This window comes from Vespula pensylvanica, chromosome 8, assembly GCF_014466175.1.
Source record: "Vespula pensylvanica isolate Volc-1 chromosome 8, ASM1446617v1, whole genome shotgun sequence".
Lineage (NCBI taxonomy): Eukaryota > Metazoa > Arthropoda > Insecta > Hymenoptera > Vespidae > Vespula > Vespula pensylvanica.
Window position 1 is genome coordinate 6,068,279 of NC_057692.1, and position 18,577 is coordinate 6,086,855.

Consider the following 18,577-nt stretch of genomic DNA (forward strand, 5'->3'; position numbering starts at 1 on the left):
AAATGTATCCATTGATTTATTTTATCGAAACACATGTTACAAACACACGTGTAATGTAAAACTATATTAAAAGACGTATTTGTCTTTCGCTTTAAGTAACATATTGATAACCTCAAAATTCAATCGGAGTATGGATAATTTTGAAGAAACTTCGATTCCGCTAATAATTCGAATCCTAACGAAAACGACAAATTATATTTAAAAGAAAAGAAAAAAATTGATCTACTCGAATGTAGCACTCATTCGATTCGGTAAAAATTTTCATAAAAGATTACGTTGTTAGTAAGTACACGAATATGACGAGTATAGAAAGCCGTGGCGCCTCTTTTGAAAAGCAACGAACGAAAGTCACGAAACTCGCGAAATACGTATGATATACACGAATGGTTGGTAGAAAACTCGGTTCGTTATCGTCTCGAAGCACTCGTCGGCCTCGTTTCTGTCATTATCGTCCGCTATGGTCTGTGACGTGAAAGAGCGAATCGCTGCGTAACGTGCGGCCAACGGCAATAATTATATCATTAATCTTAAACACTAGCAACGTTGGCTAGTTCGTGCGAAGTGGCATCCGGATTGTGTGTGTGTGTGTGTGTATTATATAAATATATATATATATATATATATATATATATATATATATAATAGGTGTGTACGTGTGTGGGGGTGGGTGTATCCGTGGCTGCAAGGAAAAACGCCACATGTCACAATTTCAAAAGATTTGATTTAACTGAGTATTAATCGAGCTGTAGAATATAGAACTTGTATTTATCTGAAAAGAAATGCATGGAAATAAATTTTATATGTTAAAAGAAATAAATCCAATTTAACAGAAATCCGGATAAGAAGAATTAAAAAATTTACTATTCAGAATTTTAAACAATAATAAGTGTTTCGAAAGTGAAAATATGTGATATGCGAAGTTTTTCCTTACAATCGTATATATATATATATATATATATATATATATATATATATGTATGTATGTATGTATGTATGTATGTATGTATGATGAATGTATATAAATGTATATACGTAGATGACGCCATTGCTGCAGTCATGATGATTCGCGAATAAATTCCGAGGACGAAGATAGAAGTCTAAGACTTGCAGAAAGTCATGAATTCATTGCAAAAAGTCTTTATGCTAGCCGACCGCACCCCGTTAACGCCGAGAATTGCTTTCGTTTCGCGCGAATCGCTTCGCGGAAGCAGACGCTTCCGAGCGGACGAATTTGAGAGGGAAAAAAACTATACCCCAAGTTCTATACCTTAGTTATCTTTTAATAAGATAAACGTTCTTCTCAAAAGAGAAATGGCTTTTTTAGAATGGAATTAATGTGTCCGTTTATTTTTCTTTCTCCTCTTTTCTTCCAGGCCGTCTTTTGTCAAGTATTTTTTAAGAAAATCACATAATAAATTTTCAAGGTCGTAGATAAGAATTCATACTTTACATAAATATTTGAATTGCAAGATCAACATATAAAAATATTCATTTTGATATTTCGATAAAAATAACGTTAATTAATAGTTAGAAGCATGATTGTGCATTTCATTTTCTTCCTGGAAAAAAACGTCTTCGTTTTTATATCCATCGATGATTTATATTTACGAAATATATTCCATTCTATTATCGATTTCATTTAAAACTTGGACGTACACATATTTCTTTTGTCAGGGACTTCCTTTCGGACAAAACATGAATTCTATTTCCGCCGTATCGATATGTAGTGCCTAGAAGAGACTATAAAATAAATATTGTTTCTTTTTACTCTTCTGTATTTCTAAACAAAAAATCCAAAAAAAGGGAAACAAGATTTAAACGTATTCACCGATAACATTGTATATTCTTATATACAATTGGAAAGATACTAAAGTATAAAATCGATTCTAACCGTATCAAGTGATTTCGTATTGGTATTTTTATCTTTCTTATTCATATAGCTGTCTTTTTAAATTATTATTGCGTAATATCGCACGATATATACGGCATCTTGGATACACGTATGACACAGGTGCGTAATTATTAAACGATAAATGCCAGTAACGGAATGAAGCGTACGATGCATTTGAATTCTCATGAAATATTTATACCAATTACACGCGACACTTTTCCTAGAAAATAATTTAATGCTACGTCGTAAAGTGATCGCTTATAAACTGATTAAAAATATATGATCGTATGCGTTTTGTGGCGCTTGCACAAAAAAAAAAATGGAAATAGATACATATCTTCGAGAGAATGTCGAAAAAGAATAATAAAGAGTGATATAAACGAAAGAGAAGGTCGATCGATTAATTTCGCTGTTATCTCTCCGTTGTGTTTTCATATTTGGTATATCTAAGGCAGTGTATAAATGTAGACATTAAAAGAAGAAAAATAATGAAGATGAAAAAGCAAAATTAATAGAACGTTCTACCTCAATTACAATCTTAATAATGACGGATAAACCACTATCTATCTCGTAATATTTTTCATAACGGGACGTCTCATTATTTTCCTTCGGGAAAAATAACGATAGAAAAAAAGAAATGTATTTTCTCCAAATGTATATACACATATAAATCTATATATGCATATACATCTATATTCGACTATGATATATATATATATATATATATATATATATGTATATAATTGTTGGTCGTCCTTTCCATCTCGAAGGTAACATCGCTAAGGTAGAATGACCTAGTTGCGTCATTCAACCCTCTGCATCGAAGATTATGCAACGCGTTAATCCATAACGACGAATCTCCTCTACTTGGATTACAAACACCCATGTGACTCGATGTACATATGGATATGTGAATACCTATATATACCTATATATACCAAATGTACGCGTATAAACGTGATAACGTATATATATGTATACATTCTCGTACAAGTTATACCTATTACATAAGGTAATATAAGTGGCACGTGCGCGCACGGCAGACGTTACAGAAAATAACGGAAAGGTAATCCAGCGGAACGTTCTGCGGATTAGAGTGCGTGACATCGTAGAGCATGCTTAAGCGCGCGAGTTCCTATCAGTCACTCAGTCAGTGACAAGTACAGCAAGGGACCGGGACAAATCTCAAATTATTCTTCCTCTTTTCGACGAGAAAACCGAGTCTTCATATTTTTCTTTTCCATTTTTCTTTCTTCTTTTTTCTTTCTTTTTGTCACACCATCTGGCGTCATTGAAAAGAATCGGAACGATCTCGGTTTTGTTTCTGTTCCTTTCTCTCCCTTTCTTCTTCTTTCTCTCTTTTATATAACTTTTATCTCGAAATAAAAAAGATGCCAACTTGGAAAAATTTCAGAATCATCATTATTTATTTTGTATAATTCTATAAAAAGTAATATCATTTTATTGCTAACATTCCCCGAGAATTCAATTAACTTTCGATATATTCTGAGTAAATTTTTTCAAAAGACATCTCGTATATTTCGTGTTTTTTCTCACGAACACCTGTGGATATTCGGAATTCACTTCGTAAGCGTGAAAGCATTTAAAAAATATTTCTTTCGTTCACGGTGACGATGACGACGAAGGATTCAAGTAACGCGCATACAAGGATACATACATACATATATACAGCTTGCACGAAAATCGTTTGAAAAGAATCGAAAAAGAAATGCACGCATAAATGCATATGCTCGAATGATTATTTTTCCGGTACATATTTTTCTTTAATCGAGGAGACCACAACTCTGACCTAAAATTTACGCTGCAGAGAAGTCAGTAACCGGTTAAACAATTCCCCTATTATGCATACCATCAGATTCACGTTATGTTCCTTGATCCGTTGAGTTCGCGGCACCTCCCAGAACGGAAACCTTTTCTAGCATTGATCATCGTTATTTTATTTCTTTGAAATCGAACGGACGTGGAATCTCGTTTCTTTGTAATAAAGAATCGATGATTATTATAATATCCATCGTTGCGATAAAATTAAGGTTACGAATAATAAGATAGAAGAATATACAGATAAGTTATTTTTCATGATGATTAATCTTACGAATATTCCTTCATACTTTCTAATATTCTTTCTTTTGATCTTTTATCTTTATATTAAAATATTTCGTAGATTTTGCAAATATATATAAAATTCTCTATTTGAATGTATCGTTCGAGGAAGTTTTTATAAGATTCTTCGCGAGAGTAATTTTGGAGTACGTTCGTAAACTAGACTCACGTCCTTGAGGAGATCATTTGTCGCCCTTATGGAAAACGGCTGGTCAGTGAAGATACAATAGCGACGTTGCGGGGGCATCGCATGGCTCAAAGAGAAGGAGAACGAAGAGGAGGCAAAGGATGGTCGTTAGTGGAGGCACCGGGCATGCATTAACAGTACTCCGGATGGTCCGGTGATTCTCCGGTTCCATGGCTTTCTCTCCCGCCTACCTATGAAGGAAGACAAGGTAGAAACTGAAGAAGAAGGAGAAGAAGAAGAAGAAGCAGAAACAGAAGAAGAAGAAGAAAAGAAAAAGGAGGAGAGTCCATAGTGCTGGCGTTACTGGAGACGCCTCGGGGGGAGAATTCTTGCGCGTCCTCAACATCGAGTTAAGACTTCAGTCCGTCGTGAACCTTCTGCTAAATTGCGTCACCCCAAAAGGGCCGACGACATTAACTTTTCTTTCGGTTTAACTTTGGCGAACTTGGATAAACTATACTTGCGTGAGACGAAATCAGTGGACAAGGATTTAACGAACGACGTCAGATATTCACGTGGAGAACGTGAAGATCGATTTGTCAACGACAGGATCATCATTGTCGTTATCTCCGCCATTATGTGCCGAATCCTTGGAATCCTCGTGTTATTTTCTACGGTGGGTGAAAAGAGACGGCTAGATTCTATATTAAGGAACATTTACAGACATTTCGTCTTCATCGAGTTCTTCATTATATTAACAAAACTCGTAACAAACATCATCTAAGCTTAGTATTAAATCAAATTTTTTCTAAAAAGAATTAACGGGAGGTTAACGTTTCTGGGTTTTTTTTTTGTCTTTATTGACGCGGAAAAAATCTAGTTCGTTCAAAATTCTAATTATTTAACAAAAAAAAAAGAAAAGAAAAAAAACAGGCACACGCTCGTGTATGCACGTTGATATAATCGAACGAGACGCATGAAATAGGCAAATAATTCATCGGATGCAATTCTTGCAAACGAACTCAACTTCATTTGAGAGATTGATAAAGAATGCATTCAAAATACAAAAATAACACAATAGACTACAAATATTTGTAATAACTATTCTTCTTGCTTGATTTATAAGTTTAAGATATAAATTTCTAAGATAAAAAGAAAAGATCCTTTTATTTCATCTTTCTTACTAGAAAAAATATCTGATTGCTTGAACATAAGAATTTCGTTCCACTTTATTGATTAATGATTACCGTATAATCTTTTTAATGGAAACTATTAAACTTTACATCTGATTTCTTATTAAAAGATTATCAATGAAATATTTATGATGGATATAAAATCGTCTGATATTATCATTATTCTATCACGAGCTTTTAGATGTATGTATATATGTACGATATTTGCAAAATGAAGTATAAATCTTTTATTTCGTCCGTAAAATCGGACGAGAAGTCAATGATTCTCTTTCGTGCAACCGTGCAACAAATACGGGAAATGCACATTATATTACATTACTACCATCATTACCACTACTGTGGTTAAATTGCCACCGAAGCATGCCAGCGAGGATATACTATCAAGCAAGATTTCGCGCATCGGTTCATTTTAATTTTCCAATGCAAGCGAAGTCTCTTATCGTATGTTTAACAAGTCCTTTGAAAAAGAATGAAGTTTACCGCAAGAAAAAATTCAGTAATTTTTTTTGGCAAATAAAAATATATGACGGAGCGTAAAGTTTCTTGAGAAAATAATTTTCTAAGTTTCGGAGCAATAGAAAAACCGTTTTCATACGTCGTCGCGTTAAAATACACGGTGAAAGGGATATTTATGTCGAGAAAATAAAAAAAAAAAAAAGAAAGGACCTTCAATGTCAGGAGAAAGAGAGATAGAGAAAAAGAAAAGAAAAGAAAGAAAAGGATAGAAGGACGTTCCTGACGAGTTACACTGTACTACGATACTTTTACGTTTGTCCCTCAAAACAAATCGAATACCACGCGAGGCATTAATAGACGAAGGTCACGAGTAGAAATGTAGAATTACTCGTGAAGGAAGAAAGAAAGATAGAGAAAAACAGGAAGAAAGAATGTTAGAGAGTTAGATAGAGATAGATATCGCGTATGAATGCTTCCTGATGTGAAAAATGATGGAGGAGAGGCGAGGAAAAAAAATTGACGATGTCGTAAAAGAGTAGGTCACAGTTGTGTGTTTCGAACGAAGGAAATAAAATCCACTTGCCCCAGAGGCAATTTCGGTGACCGGTCCCCGGCCGTTTCGCGTGGCGGATTTCGACCGTTTCTTCTTTCCCGTTACTTTTATATCCGTCGATCGAACGAACGCGAGTACGTTTGTCGTTGTCGATCGTAAGAAAGAGAGAGAGAGAGAAAGAAAAAGAAAAATCTTCATTTCGTATTAGGTATCCATATATAAGTGTACTAGGAGTCATTAACCTTAAAAGAGTGGAAAAAGATACTACATTTTTGACGAGAAATGTTGATTTTCCAGAATCAATTGAGAAAATGTTTTAAAAGTTAACATTTTGGATTTCAATTAATATAACAGAAAATGTTGTCTCTCTCTCTCTCTCTCTTTCTTTGATCATCGTTTAAACAATAATATTAGTTTGACTTTACAAGTTTGTCCTTGACAACGATATTTGTAAGAACGAGAAAGCCAGCATGGTATTTTCTCTCTGTTTTGTTTACTTAGTTCTTTTTTTTTTTTTTTTTCTTTTTAATTTATTCAAAGAGAACGACGCTCGTTCTCTTTCCTACGAATTTATTTACGTTATAAATACGACAATCGAATAGAATTCGTTTTTATTATACTACTACGTATTAACATCCCTTGACTTCATCTGTATCGATCTTCTCTAAACCCTCGCGTATTTTGTGTCGCCCCAAACGGCTTTAATATGTTGTCGACTAACAATAAGTTTGTTCGTCTATATGTAATTCGATTAACCAAGCGCTAAATTGAATTGAACTTCGAAATGTATCAAAATCATTATCGACTTCATAGTTTCCTTCCGTTACCGTTATGTTATTGAAACTGATCGTTCGAATAAATTGATACTAATTGTAAGCATTAAACGGTATAGTAATTTTTTTATCTCACGCTTGTGAATTTGTATCATCGATCACAGGTTTGCGTGCGTTTACATATACACGCGTGCTTGCCGTATTCTCGAGGAAATTGTCTTCGTATTTTGCGAACGTTAGCCGTTACCCAAAGTCGATCGCAGCAACACCTGCGTCTCGATAAGCGTTCACTTAAAGGACTAAGTTGTTTGTCGCTCGATTAACGACGTCGGCCAACTAAACTTCGATTTAACGCCACAAATTTGTGCTGAATATATATGTATGTATGTATGTATATCGATAGTAGTTGTAGATATATACGCGAACCATATTTCTCTTCCGATGTAATCGGTGATTAGCGATCGTTTCCGAAGCATTATTCTGAACATTAGTCTTTCTTTAAACGATATTATATTAGAAAGAAATAAATAAGATAGTTTGCAGTTAGTAACGACCGTCCTAAACGATATCTAATTAAAGTAATGTAGTTAAATTTGAAGGTCAGTAAGACCTTCAAATGAAAATTTATACCGCTCTTATTTCACAACAATATAGACTACCATAAAGCATTTGCTTTATCGTGAAACGTGTCGATTCTATTTTCAAATTACCCCGAGAACGATGATTATTTCATAGATTTGACTTTCGTATACAAATAATACGTTTCGCAATAATATCCATTCATATGGATGTGATAGAAAACTATTGGTATGTTTATACGCTTTTCTATACATACATTATAAAGGACATACATATATGGAAATATCTAGGCGTTGGTGTAACCCGTTGACCGGAATTCGATGCTTGCTTTAGAAGCTATGACGTAGCCACGAATATCCTGCATTCGTGAGGTCATACTCCACGTACCAATTTGTACCAATATATCGTACTTGAAGTTAACGCTATGATATATCGTAGATGAAACTTAACCTTAAACTTATCTTACAAACTACGTAATAACTTTTCCTAAAACGATATAACCTTATTATAAACGAACGTATTTCACAAGTCGTACCTGAAAATTCAAATAAATATCTACAAATATACGTACCTAGATTGGGAAATAAAATAGTACAAAACGAAAAGTGTAAATGATCAGTAGAAGAGGTTATTTACACAATGAAAGTGCATTTTGCTCGAATGCGCTCAAAATATAAGAAACGGGATTACGTTAAGAAATTTTAGCACGATATAATACGTATCTATACCTACGTGTATTACACGCAACGAATAGTTTTACACGTGCAGTAGAGCGTCTCTTTTCAAACCCGTTACTCGAAATGAAGTACAAGTGCGTGCACGTTTTTCGCTCACCTTGGCCCGTCCGTCGGCAGCGCATGATAGCGTCGTAATAACCTACACGTCATACAGCACGCAGAGAAAGAGAAATAGAGAGAGAGAGAGAGAGAGAGAGAGAGAGAGAGAGAGAGAGAGACAAACAAAACCACTACGAAAGTAGTGGGGATGGACCGAGGTAGGAACATGGAGAGTGGGGGGATAGACCAGTAGTGAGGCGCACGCGCCTAGTGGTGGTCGTGAGATTGAAACGATCGGCAGACCATTAAGGAAATTACCATAACTCAAACAGCACGTGTCTAGTTAATAACCAATCGGCTCGCATGCTATCCTAGAGATTAACAATCTATCGCTTATCCTTCTTTAGATAATTTCAGAATCAAATGATAAATCATCGGATTCGAATTTCGGAGGAAAATCGAGATCTTTAGTTCGACGCTAATTTCACTTGTGTTCGAATCGATTTTCAATTAGATTGTAAAAATTGATTGAAATCGAGAATTTTTATACGTATAATAGGATCGATTTTTTATCTCGAAAGAAAGGAAATATTGAAAATGCAAATATATGAGATACTATAACAAAGAAAAAGAGGGATAAACAAACCTAAATACGTATTGTAACGTGAAATAAAGCCAATAACGTAGGAACGTTTTTGTGGGTCGAGCGTAAAAGCTTTCGAGATTCAATGGGAAGTTCAAAAAGAGTTTCGCCATCAAATATACAATTTTGAAGTGCAACGAGATGTCCTCGAGGGGTGGGCCAAGGGAAATTACATAAATATTCATAAAGGGCTTGGAAACAAAGTCTGGGAAATAATTTGCCTGTCTTTTTTATTTTATTTTCTTTGCTCGATCGTCGTAGGTTAGCGTAATCGTTGCTCAAGACTACGAGATTTCCGACATTCAATGCAGTGGCGCCGGTTCAGCAGCCGATCTTCTCACAGCGAAAATTAGAAGACCGATCGGTTTCAGAGGAGCTCCGTTATTTGCCGATGATAGATCGGCCAATCCTCTCATCGACATTCATTGCCAAATTAGACCGGATCCTAACGATCCTCAAGAAGACAACTACTTCCTCAAAGTGACGGATTTTTCGCGATGCGGTGTTCTCAAAAGAAACGTAAGTCGACGTGAAAAAAATAAAAGAAAAGAAAGAGACTTCAACGAATGATTAAATGATTTGTAAAATAAGAAAAATATATATTTGAAAATTATAAATGTAGAGATATTAATATATTATATCCAAATATTTTTTCAAGCCATTGTAAATGTTTATTAAGGGAATTAAAAATTTTAATTCTGTCTAGCAAATAAAAACATATTGTATCTGTAATATAAATAAATTAGCGTTATTACAGATATAATAAATTGACTAATTTCAAGAATAGAGGACGAATATTGAAATGAATTATTCGATTAAATATAATGAAATATTCAAGTATATTGTAGTAACTGCAAATGTGGAATAGAAATGTTACATTAATGTATACGTAGTTATAGTATATGTATCTATTCAGAAAGAATATATAATTCTCATAAGTTTCTTCCGAAAATTTTAGCATTAGAATTTTTAAATAACTCGTAATTTTCCTCATCGAAAAATATAAAATTAAAGATAATCATAATTAATTTCGTTAAAGTATGTCTCTCTGTTTCTCTTTTTCTTTCTCTAAAGGAATTAACTTCTTGTGCTTTGATGCGAAAGGTCGTTCGAACGGATTCGTCCGTTTTAATTTAATAATATCGGAATTATGATTTTTATTAAAATTACGCGAAATATTATAATTAAAAATATATAATTATCAAAAAGAATAAATACTGGATGTGCTAATGAAAAATAATATTTCGTTTATATATTACATATATATATATATATATATATATATATATATATGTATAAAATATTGTAAACATAAATATAATCGTTTATTTTTTTCATAGGGATTCATTCATTTACGGATATGGTTTCCGGCATTTCCCGGTGTCGTAATGCTGGCCGATCAAGAATTGATCCTCATGTGTCGTCCACCTGAGCCCACGTTGCTTAGGCACAAAGCGGCTGGTTTTGCTGGTACATTGTAAGTTAGCAACACACCAATTCATGACATCCTATTTTCTATTGTTGAATTATTAATTACGCTCTAACCGATAATGTCTTCGCTTCCTAAGTGATTTATATATCGCAGGATATATAACGATACCGTTAATTGAAAATCTATAATAATTAAAATACCAAGGTATTGAGAAGGATATAAAACATGATATAAAAAAGAAAATTGAATTTCTATCGTTAACTACTTGAAGGTAATCGAAACAATTGTATTATCAAGCTATTTGATTATGAAATTTGCACCATAAAGAGATCATTATCAAACAATTGTCGATATATATGAGTATATACTCTTATAGATATATATATATATATAATAGATATATTATAGCGAAGAGCATAAAATTCGTATATAGCGAATGGTTTGATTAACTTGGCAATTAAATAGGATTGCGTGATGTCATTAAATTGCGCATTTATAATGAATTTGTAACAATTGTATTGTTTCGATTGCTAACACGTAACGCGATAATAAAGTATCGAATTTCTCGGTGAGAATTACTCTAGGATATAATGCCTCGATATCTTGTTAATCGCAACTAATCGACTATACGTTATAAAATTACGGGATTTTATCGCGAGAATGATTCGTTAACGATGGGATTACTATATTAGGGTAATTTACCGAAACATTTTAGTCCAATAAATATGTGAAATATATCTGCGTTAAGTCGAAAAACAACAAATAAGCGAAATAATTAGGTACAATAAAATTTAGTTAAAATAGAGTTTCGATGTCTGTTTTAGTCCACATGGTGCTAGAGTATCCGGTGTAGTAGAGGAGACACCAGGTCGATTAGAATACGAAGTTGCTCTTTATCGCGAAGCTACTGGTAATATATCAGAATCTAGCGGATCGCAAACAGTCGATCAGGCGGTGCCAATAGGTACAAAACTTCAGTTGAGAGCTCGTATCAGTCCTGACAGTGCTTGGGGTTACATAAAACTTTTGGAAGTAACGGTCAGCCCTGATCCCGATCAACCGCATGCTCCAGGGAGCGTTATCCTTGTTAAAGATGGCTGTAGAAATCGAGATTTCGCATCGATCATTCCTCATCAACCGGCAAGGTATCGCGAGAGAAAGAACGAGGTATTTTTGGATTTCGAAGCATTCTTGCTTAGTTCTATGCGAGAACGATCTACTTTATGGATACACTCGCAAATAAAGGCTTGTATGGAACCGCAAGATTGTCAACCGGTGAGAACATTTCTTTCTTTTATTTATTTGAAATTCTTTCAATATAAAAGATCGACGTTATTTCTCAAGCTCCTTTATACAAACGGAAGTCGTAAAAGGATTATAGATATGGGTTTATACATGTCCGATGGGTTTATCGATTTAGCATACACATATTGGACAAAATGTAAAGATAGCGTTAAGATAATAAAGATAGCGAAAGGATGTTCGAATATGATTTATAGGATTTCTGCTTGGATCTATTTGAGCCGTCGGGACATGGCAAACGAAGAAAACGAAATGTCAACGAAGAAATCGACGGAGCATTCTTGCCTAAGATCGAACGTCTCATCAAGAGTTACAATGACTCAACGCCTTTTACGAAATTCAAAGAGAACATTGAGTATACCGTCATGATGCCAGACGGTATGAAACGTTTGATATTGTATATAAGAATTACATTATATGATATGAAAGAAATTAATGATACATTAACATTTTTCGCTTTACAATCGATGTAATTAATGAACTTATTTATCTGCAGATATTTACAACAAAGTTGCATCTGGCTTGGAAGGTAGTTGCGGTAGTTTTCTTTACGTGGCTATTGGATTAGGTGCATTATTAGTTCTATCGGCCTTCATTATGTGTTATTTGGCTTCTCGTCTTCATAATTTATCTTCATCAATCTCGCAAAACAAGTCCATCGATGATCTCGTACGAGATAGAGCGAGAAAATATTGTGACGCGACATCAGGATATACTGGACGGTCTACCGTACAATAAAATATATCAGTCTATTTATTTATATTCGATAATATTTTTGAAATAACAAGAAAAAGCAAACGCGACGTAGAAATGTTAGAAATCGAACGATGAACACTTAATATTTGACAAATACTTATATATGTATGTATGCTCGATGTGTGTATATTTATCTCGTCCGACTTATTTATTCATTTAATAGATTATATTTTTCACATAGTCTCAATGTTTATTATAATATTTTATAAATATTAAATATTCATCACAGTTAGTTACGATGGATTTTCTTTATCGATGAAATAACATTATTATAGCACATTATAAATGTGTCAATATGATACGACTGATAATACTTTTATAGCATAGTTATATTGATAAAGTATCATTCTAATACGTAATACTGAATACCAAGAATCTTAGGAATTCTTAGATTTAAGTTAAAATATAAAGAGCGTGTCACAAATCGAAACGAACATAGAAAATTATTTTATAGTACAAGCGCTCTATTTTCTCATTTCTTTTTGCATATATTCTGAATATTCGAAGTATGCCCGTGTGCAATGCTATCACGTGACCTGATAAAGCGAACGCAATCGTCGATCGCCCATACTTACATAACAATCGTAGTATTTAAGTATTTCTCCAAAAATGCATTTCGTGATCAAAATGCATGAAAATATTGGGTTGGTTAAAGGTAAAAATAAAATACTTCACCCTTTGTACATAAATCTGCACGATAATGTATTAGTTGAGTTGAATTAATTTAATAGAAAAAAAATCGAAATATAAAATAAAAAAAAAAAGAACAGTGTAAGAACGAATCGAAATACAAAAGAAAAGAAAAGTGTAAGAACGTGTAAATTTCTTTGCCATCCAAAATATCGTATGACCATTTAGATTTAGCGAAAACAATATTGAAATGATTGTACGCGTATGGTCGCATATATGTTTGATATTATATTTATTATAAAATAAAACAAGGTTAATCAAATATCCTTGTATTACATTTCGTTTAGTGGTAACGACGTTTCTCTCATAAAATTACGCTGTACAATATGACGATATCGTTACAATGTTATAAATTACGATTCGACATCTCGTACAATATCTTGTAGTAACGAACAATTGTGAAAATTAATTTCTTTTTTTCTTTAATTTTTCTATTTTTCTGATAGACCTGCTTTTTTCTATCACTAAATGATTGTTCAACAATTGTTTCGTGCACTATTTTATGCTAATTGAATCTAGACAACCTTCGAAACGACGAAACGAGATATGTATTTTCGGTCCTATATATTTTTGATTTGCATAATTTTTTGAACAAACCCATGAAGTATAATATATTGAACCAACATTTATTAACACAGACTTGGAACTTTATATTAAGTAGGAAATCAATACAATAATTACACATGGTATTTGATATCCATACTTTACGAAGAAAAATAATATTCGAAGGCACATATGTCCTGCAAAAATTCTAATTAAAAATTATTATTCGCTGCTTTAACATACAGTATTAGACGTTTTCCTGTTCTCATAATAAATATAATTATCACAGGAAGTCTGTGATAAACACTGTCTTTTCTTTTTTACATATGTAGCTACGTGCTTTTATACATTACGAGAGAAGTATATTTTCTTTACAATAAAAATTCAATTTTTAATTAATAATTAAACCGTTGATTAACATCAACCTATTGTGTGTGTGTATATATATATATATATATATATATATATATATATATATATATAATGAAAAATATAAATATACATATAAATATTAAATAAAATTACATAAAAATGTAAATTGAGAATGTGCATATGCTATTATATGTATACGTATCTCAGAAAAATTATAAGCGTATTGCACTCGCCCTAAACATGCTATTTTTACTATTTGGTTTATCGATGTATAAAGACACATTTAGCAATCCTATATAACTTTGCTTCATTATGATTCGTAATATCAACAATTGCCACACACTTATTTTACAACCTTTGGCTCAATATCATTATTATATCTTTGTATAGGCCCATAAAGCTTAACTTGATAACATTACAATCTAATGGTTTTATTTAAATTAATTTTTTTAAATTAAACTACAAGAAAAATAAAAATAAAAATTTCAAATTAGAATAGTTATTTCACGCGAAAGTAAAACAACTGGACTACAAATATAATTTAAACAAATGACATTATGAATATATATATATTCATAATGTTCATAAGTTCATTTTTTAAATATAATATTAAACTTTTATTGAATACAAAAAAAGTTTGAGACAATCTCATTTAACTGCATACTTTTGTTTTCCAGCAAATATGCACTCATAAAATATAATTTGGTAATTTAGTAGACTCAAGTAAATTTGCATATACTATACTACATATTTTTAATAAAGTTACTATGCAATCAATAGTAAAATACACATCTCAGTAAAATCATAATTTATATTAATTAATAAAACATTTAATTTACTTGTAAGATATCATGCTTACATATAGCAACTGTATATGATATTAAATATTATATATATTTTTCTTTAAATTATGTATAATGAATAGATATTTTTTAACTTAAACAGAAAATTAATAACATATCGTCACTCAATTTTGCCGAATTTTCGATATGTTCCAAAGAAAATTTAATTTCTTCACAATATATCAAAGTCTTTCAATCAATTAAGAAATTACACTTCTATCTTTCTTTTCTAAATTGAATAAATTAATATAATCCGAGAGTTTATGTATTTACAAATTAATTCTATAAAATTGATTATCACACATAGTAATTATGCAAAAATTGATTATGCAGTCTTTCCATTTGTTTTAGATTTCACAAAGGCTTCATAAGCCGCAAGCTCTTTCTTTTCCTTCTTTAAGTTTCTATCCTCAAATTCCAACCTGTAATTAAACACTTAATCAACGCGTATACAATTTTCTTTAAGTGTTGGGATATGCAAGTAATAGTAGTAAATTAAATTCAATAATCTGTTAATATTCTTTGATATAAAAAATGAATGTATACAATGTTACAAACAAATTACACATATTATAAAAATGCTAATTATATGTATGTGTGTATAATTTGTTTAAATATATATATAGTGTCATTTAAATAAATATGTATATATTATTCAGATCAATATTTTGTTATAAATTTGTATGTATTATTTGTATTATATTTAAACATTTTTCTTAATATTTTAAGAAACTATATCAGATTAATGAACTTTAAATAATATTGTTCTACACGAAAAAATGTGCTGTGATGAAGTGAATATATATGCTTGCATGAAATTGCATATCCCAATATAAAAAGCATGAACATATGAATGAGATTGAAGTAAGTACATAAACTTAAAATTATAAAACATTTATAAATAATGTAAAAATATATATACTATTTGTTTAATTTAAAACAAATATATCTTGCAAAAACTAAATGACAAAGACAAAAGAGACACATTATATAACAATTAACTGTCATTATTTGCAATTTCTTCCTAGCTTATTAATTATTTATGATTACTACATAGATTTTTTTCTTATAATTCAAGATAAGTAGAAATTAAAACTGAAACCTTATTATTATATAAATTCAGGTTTTTCAAATGTCTGTTACATAATATAGAACTGATCTTGAATAGTATATTTGCTACAATACTCTTAAATACATATTTAACATATATAAGTTATATAAGTTATATCTAACATATATAAGTTATATTATATATAAAAGAATAACATACCTATGTAGAATTATTCTTTCAACAATTTTTTCTGTTGTCATATCATTGCCACTATCCAGTAACTTAAATTTGTTTTGTCTTTTTGGTTCTACATATGGATCTGAGCCATCTTCACATGGCATTATTGGTGTCTGTCCATGACACACGATAGAAACATTAAAGTGTTCCATAAGATTTTTAGTAACCTCATATGGAGCACCAATTACAACTTCATTCACATACTAGATATGTAAAGAATTCAATTCCTTCATTTATATATATATTTTTTATTGTGAATGTGTATATATGTGTGTGTATATATATATACACACATATACATAATAAGATATTTATTTATATGATTTAAAAAAAAAATTTCAAATTTATCCAACGAATTTTAATGAAGATTTTATATTGAAGATAAATATAAATTTATATAGAAAATATTTTTGAAAAAATATTTAGAAAATTGTGCTTCATTTTATCTTTTTCCAAGTGTTAAATTAGTATATTTTCAATTTGAATAATCTTATGAAAAATAAATATAATTTTTATTCTATGTAAATAGCTCACCTTACATGCTAGTACACTAAGAACACGTTCATGAAGATTCATGATTGGATGATTACCACATTTGTAACGGTTAACAGCTGGATCTGTATGGAGGCCAACAATAAGATAGTCACCCTCTTTCTTTGCAACTTCTAAGAAGTCTAAGTGTCCAACATGAAATAAATCAAATGCTCCAGCAACATAAACAATTTTATCATCTGGCTGAGGACTTTTGCCATCACTGAATTGTATAATTTTTTGAGTAGTGGGAAGAAACTGAGAACAACCGGTCCATGGGCTTCGTGCTGTGCGATCTTGACCCATACTTTTGCTAGGTTCTCTATCAACGGTATATTCACTATCTCCTTGTTTGAAATGTTGACGTGTCATTAAAAGCATACGTCCTACAAGATCTGTAGTCGAAACTCCTGCTGTTCTTTGAACCTCCCTGTGATAGTTATATTGTATATTAATACAAAGAATTTTTCGTATTTATATAGAATATTTCTCTTTAATTCATTTTGTTATACCTGTAACGACCAGCTGCTTTGACTAAGTGATAAGTATCTATTCCATCCGCAGTCATTGTTATGTCATCACCATGTACACAGAAATCACAATTGTATTTATCTAATGTTTCCAATGTAGTAACATAAGGAGCACCTTCAACTACTTCATCTACCCATTTTATACCGCGAACCATTTTATATCTGAAACAAAGTATGAAGCAATGTTGTGTAAATCCTTTCTATACTATATAGAGAAAAAACAATAAAATTTCAATACACATATTTATCAATAATAGTTAATATTACTTAAATGATTTAATAAGTAGGAAAAATACCTTTCTTGTTCTGTAAAAACTGGAGGACCCTTATGCTTTGTAATTTCTGCATCCGTATGAACACCAACAACCAAATAATTGCCTAATGCTTTAGCCTGCCTCAATGAATTTGCATGTCCAAAATGCACCATATCATAACTACAATATAAAATGATATATTTGAATCATCATAGGATTCAAAAAAGTAAAAAATCGAAGTGAAAAATACGAAAATCCGACGGTAAGAACGTAGCACCAGAATAAATAGAATTGTTTGAACTTTTACATTTACAAGGCCCGTGAATATTACTTCAAAACATATACATACATTTTCGAATGATTAATTAATCAAGCTATAGTATTGATCGCTAGTCTTTCTTACAATCACAGAGACAATGCGTCTCTTATATTTCGACATAATATTTTATAGAGCACGAATAATGATATGCACAAAAATTGATCCTTTTCTGACACGAGCAATAAGAAGAAACGAATGATACAAGTTTTATAAGGCACAAGAGGAACGTATATTTTCACAATATCAACTTATCCTTTTTTTCATGTCACCTGTCAAGTTCGCGCGCTAACACGTGAAAATCGAAAGGTAAATGATACCGCACAATACATTTCATTCATAAACTCACCACCCGTCGCACCAAACACGAACTTCTTTTCGAGATTCTGTCATATTCACGAAAAGAAAAAGTACAAACACGTGTACACCAGTAGACGTTCCTTTTTTTATCTGTTTTTTTTTTTCCAATCACTTGATTAGTATATTACGAATGAAAATGAAATAGACTCATCGACCAACTCTTGAAGCGTACTGCCCGCGACACCGGCGATGCACATCTTTTTATTAATCGAATACCGCTCGTCCCTCCCCACCTTTCCACCCTTCGCT

At 31.7% G+C, this 18,577-nt stretch overlaps 2 protein-coding genes and 1 long non-coding RNA gene across 5 annotated transcripts; 1 reads left to right on the forward strand and 2 right to left on the reverse strand.

Moving 5' to 3' along the window:
- Positions 1–1,259: 1,259 nt before the first annotated feature.
- LOC122631072 lies at positions 1,260–1,789 on the reverse strand. Its single transcript, XR_006327613.1, has 2 exons — positions 1,657–1,789; positions 1,260–1,559 (listed from the first exon to the last, which is right to left on the reverse strand). It is a non-coding gene; the product is annotated as an uncharacterized LOC122631072 (long non-coding RNA).
- A 2,316-nt stretch (positions 1,790–4,105) lies between these two features.
- On the forward strand, positions 4,106–14,269 carry LOC122631065. The gene is made up of 6 exons (XM_043816281.1): positions 4,106–4,815; positions 9,374–9,631; positions 10,453–10,589; positions 11,369–11,819; positions 12,044–12,224; positions 12,343–14,269. The coding sequence occupies exons 1-6, from the start codon at positions 4,777–4,779 to the stop codon at positions 12,582–12,584; spliced, it is 1,308 nt and encodes a 435-aa protein (XP_043672216.1). The 5' UTR covers positions 4,106–4,776; the 3' UTR covers positions 12,585–14,269.
- Positions 14,270–14,306: 37 nt separating this feature from the next.
- LOC122631068 (ethanolamine-phosphate cytidylyltransferase) lies at positions 14,307–18,512 on the reverse strand. Of its 3 annotated transcripts, none has more exons than XM_043816290.1 (6): positions 18,318–18,512; positions 17,695–17,832; positions 17,381–17,560; positions 16,872–17,298; positions 16,320–16,540; positions 14,307–15,484 (listed from the first exon to the last, which is right to left on the reverse strand). In XM_043816290.1, the coding sequence occupies exons 1-6, from the start codon at positions 18,359–18,361 to the stop codon at positions 15,478–15,480; spliced, it is 1,017 nt and encodes a 338-aa protein (XP_043672225.1). In that variant the 5' UTR covers positions 18,362–18,512; the 3' UTR covers positions 14,307–15,477. The 3 variants fall into 3 exon arrangements, with proteins under 3 accessions (XP_043672225.1, XP_043672223.1, XP_043672224.1); XM_043816288.1 differs by having other exon boundaries at positions 14,307–15,471; positions 18,318–18,511; XM_043816289.1 differs by lacking the exon at positions 18,318–18,512 and adding an exon at positions 18,002–18,311 and having other exon boundaries at positions 14,307–15,471.
- Between the last annotated feature and the right edge of the window lie 65 nt (positions 18,513–18,577).

Excerpts from the sequence above, each read along its gene's own strand:
- LOC122631068 (XM_043816288.1), bottom strand. The coding sequence starts at position 18,361 with ATGACAGAATCTCGAAAAGAAGTTCGTGTTTGGTGCGACGGGTG. Across the intron at positions 16,541-16,871 it reads TTAGTGTACTAGCATGTAAG|TATGTGAATGAAGTTGTAAT; the intron begins GTGAGCTATTTA and ends TTACATATCTAG. Across the intron at positions 15,472-16,319 it reads GAAAGAATAATTCTACATAG|GTTGGAATTTGAGGATAGAA; the intron begins GTATGTTATTCT and ends GTTTAATTACAG.
- LOC122631065 (XM_043816281.1), top strand. The coding sequence starts at position 4,777 with ATGTGCCGAATCCTTGGAATCCTCGTGTTATTTTCTACG. Across the intron at positions 4,816-9,373 it reads TCCTCGTGTTATTTTCTACG|GTTAGCGTAATCGTTGCTCA; the intron begins GTGGGTGAAAAG and ends CGATCGTCGTAG. Across the intron at positions 12,225-12,342 it reads TACCGTCATGATGCCAGACG|ATATTTACAACAAAGTTGCA; the intron begins GTATGAAACGTT and ends ATTTATCTGCAG.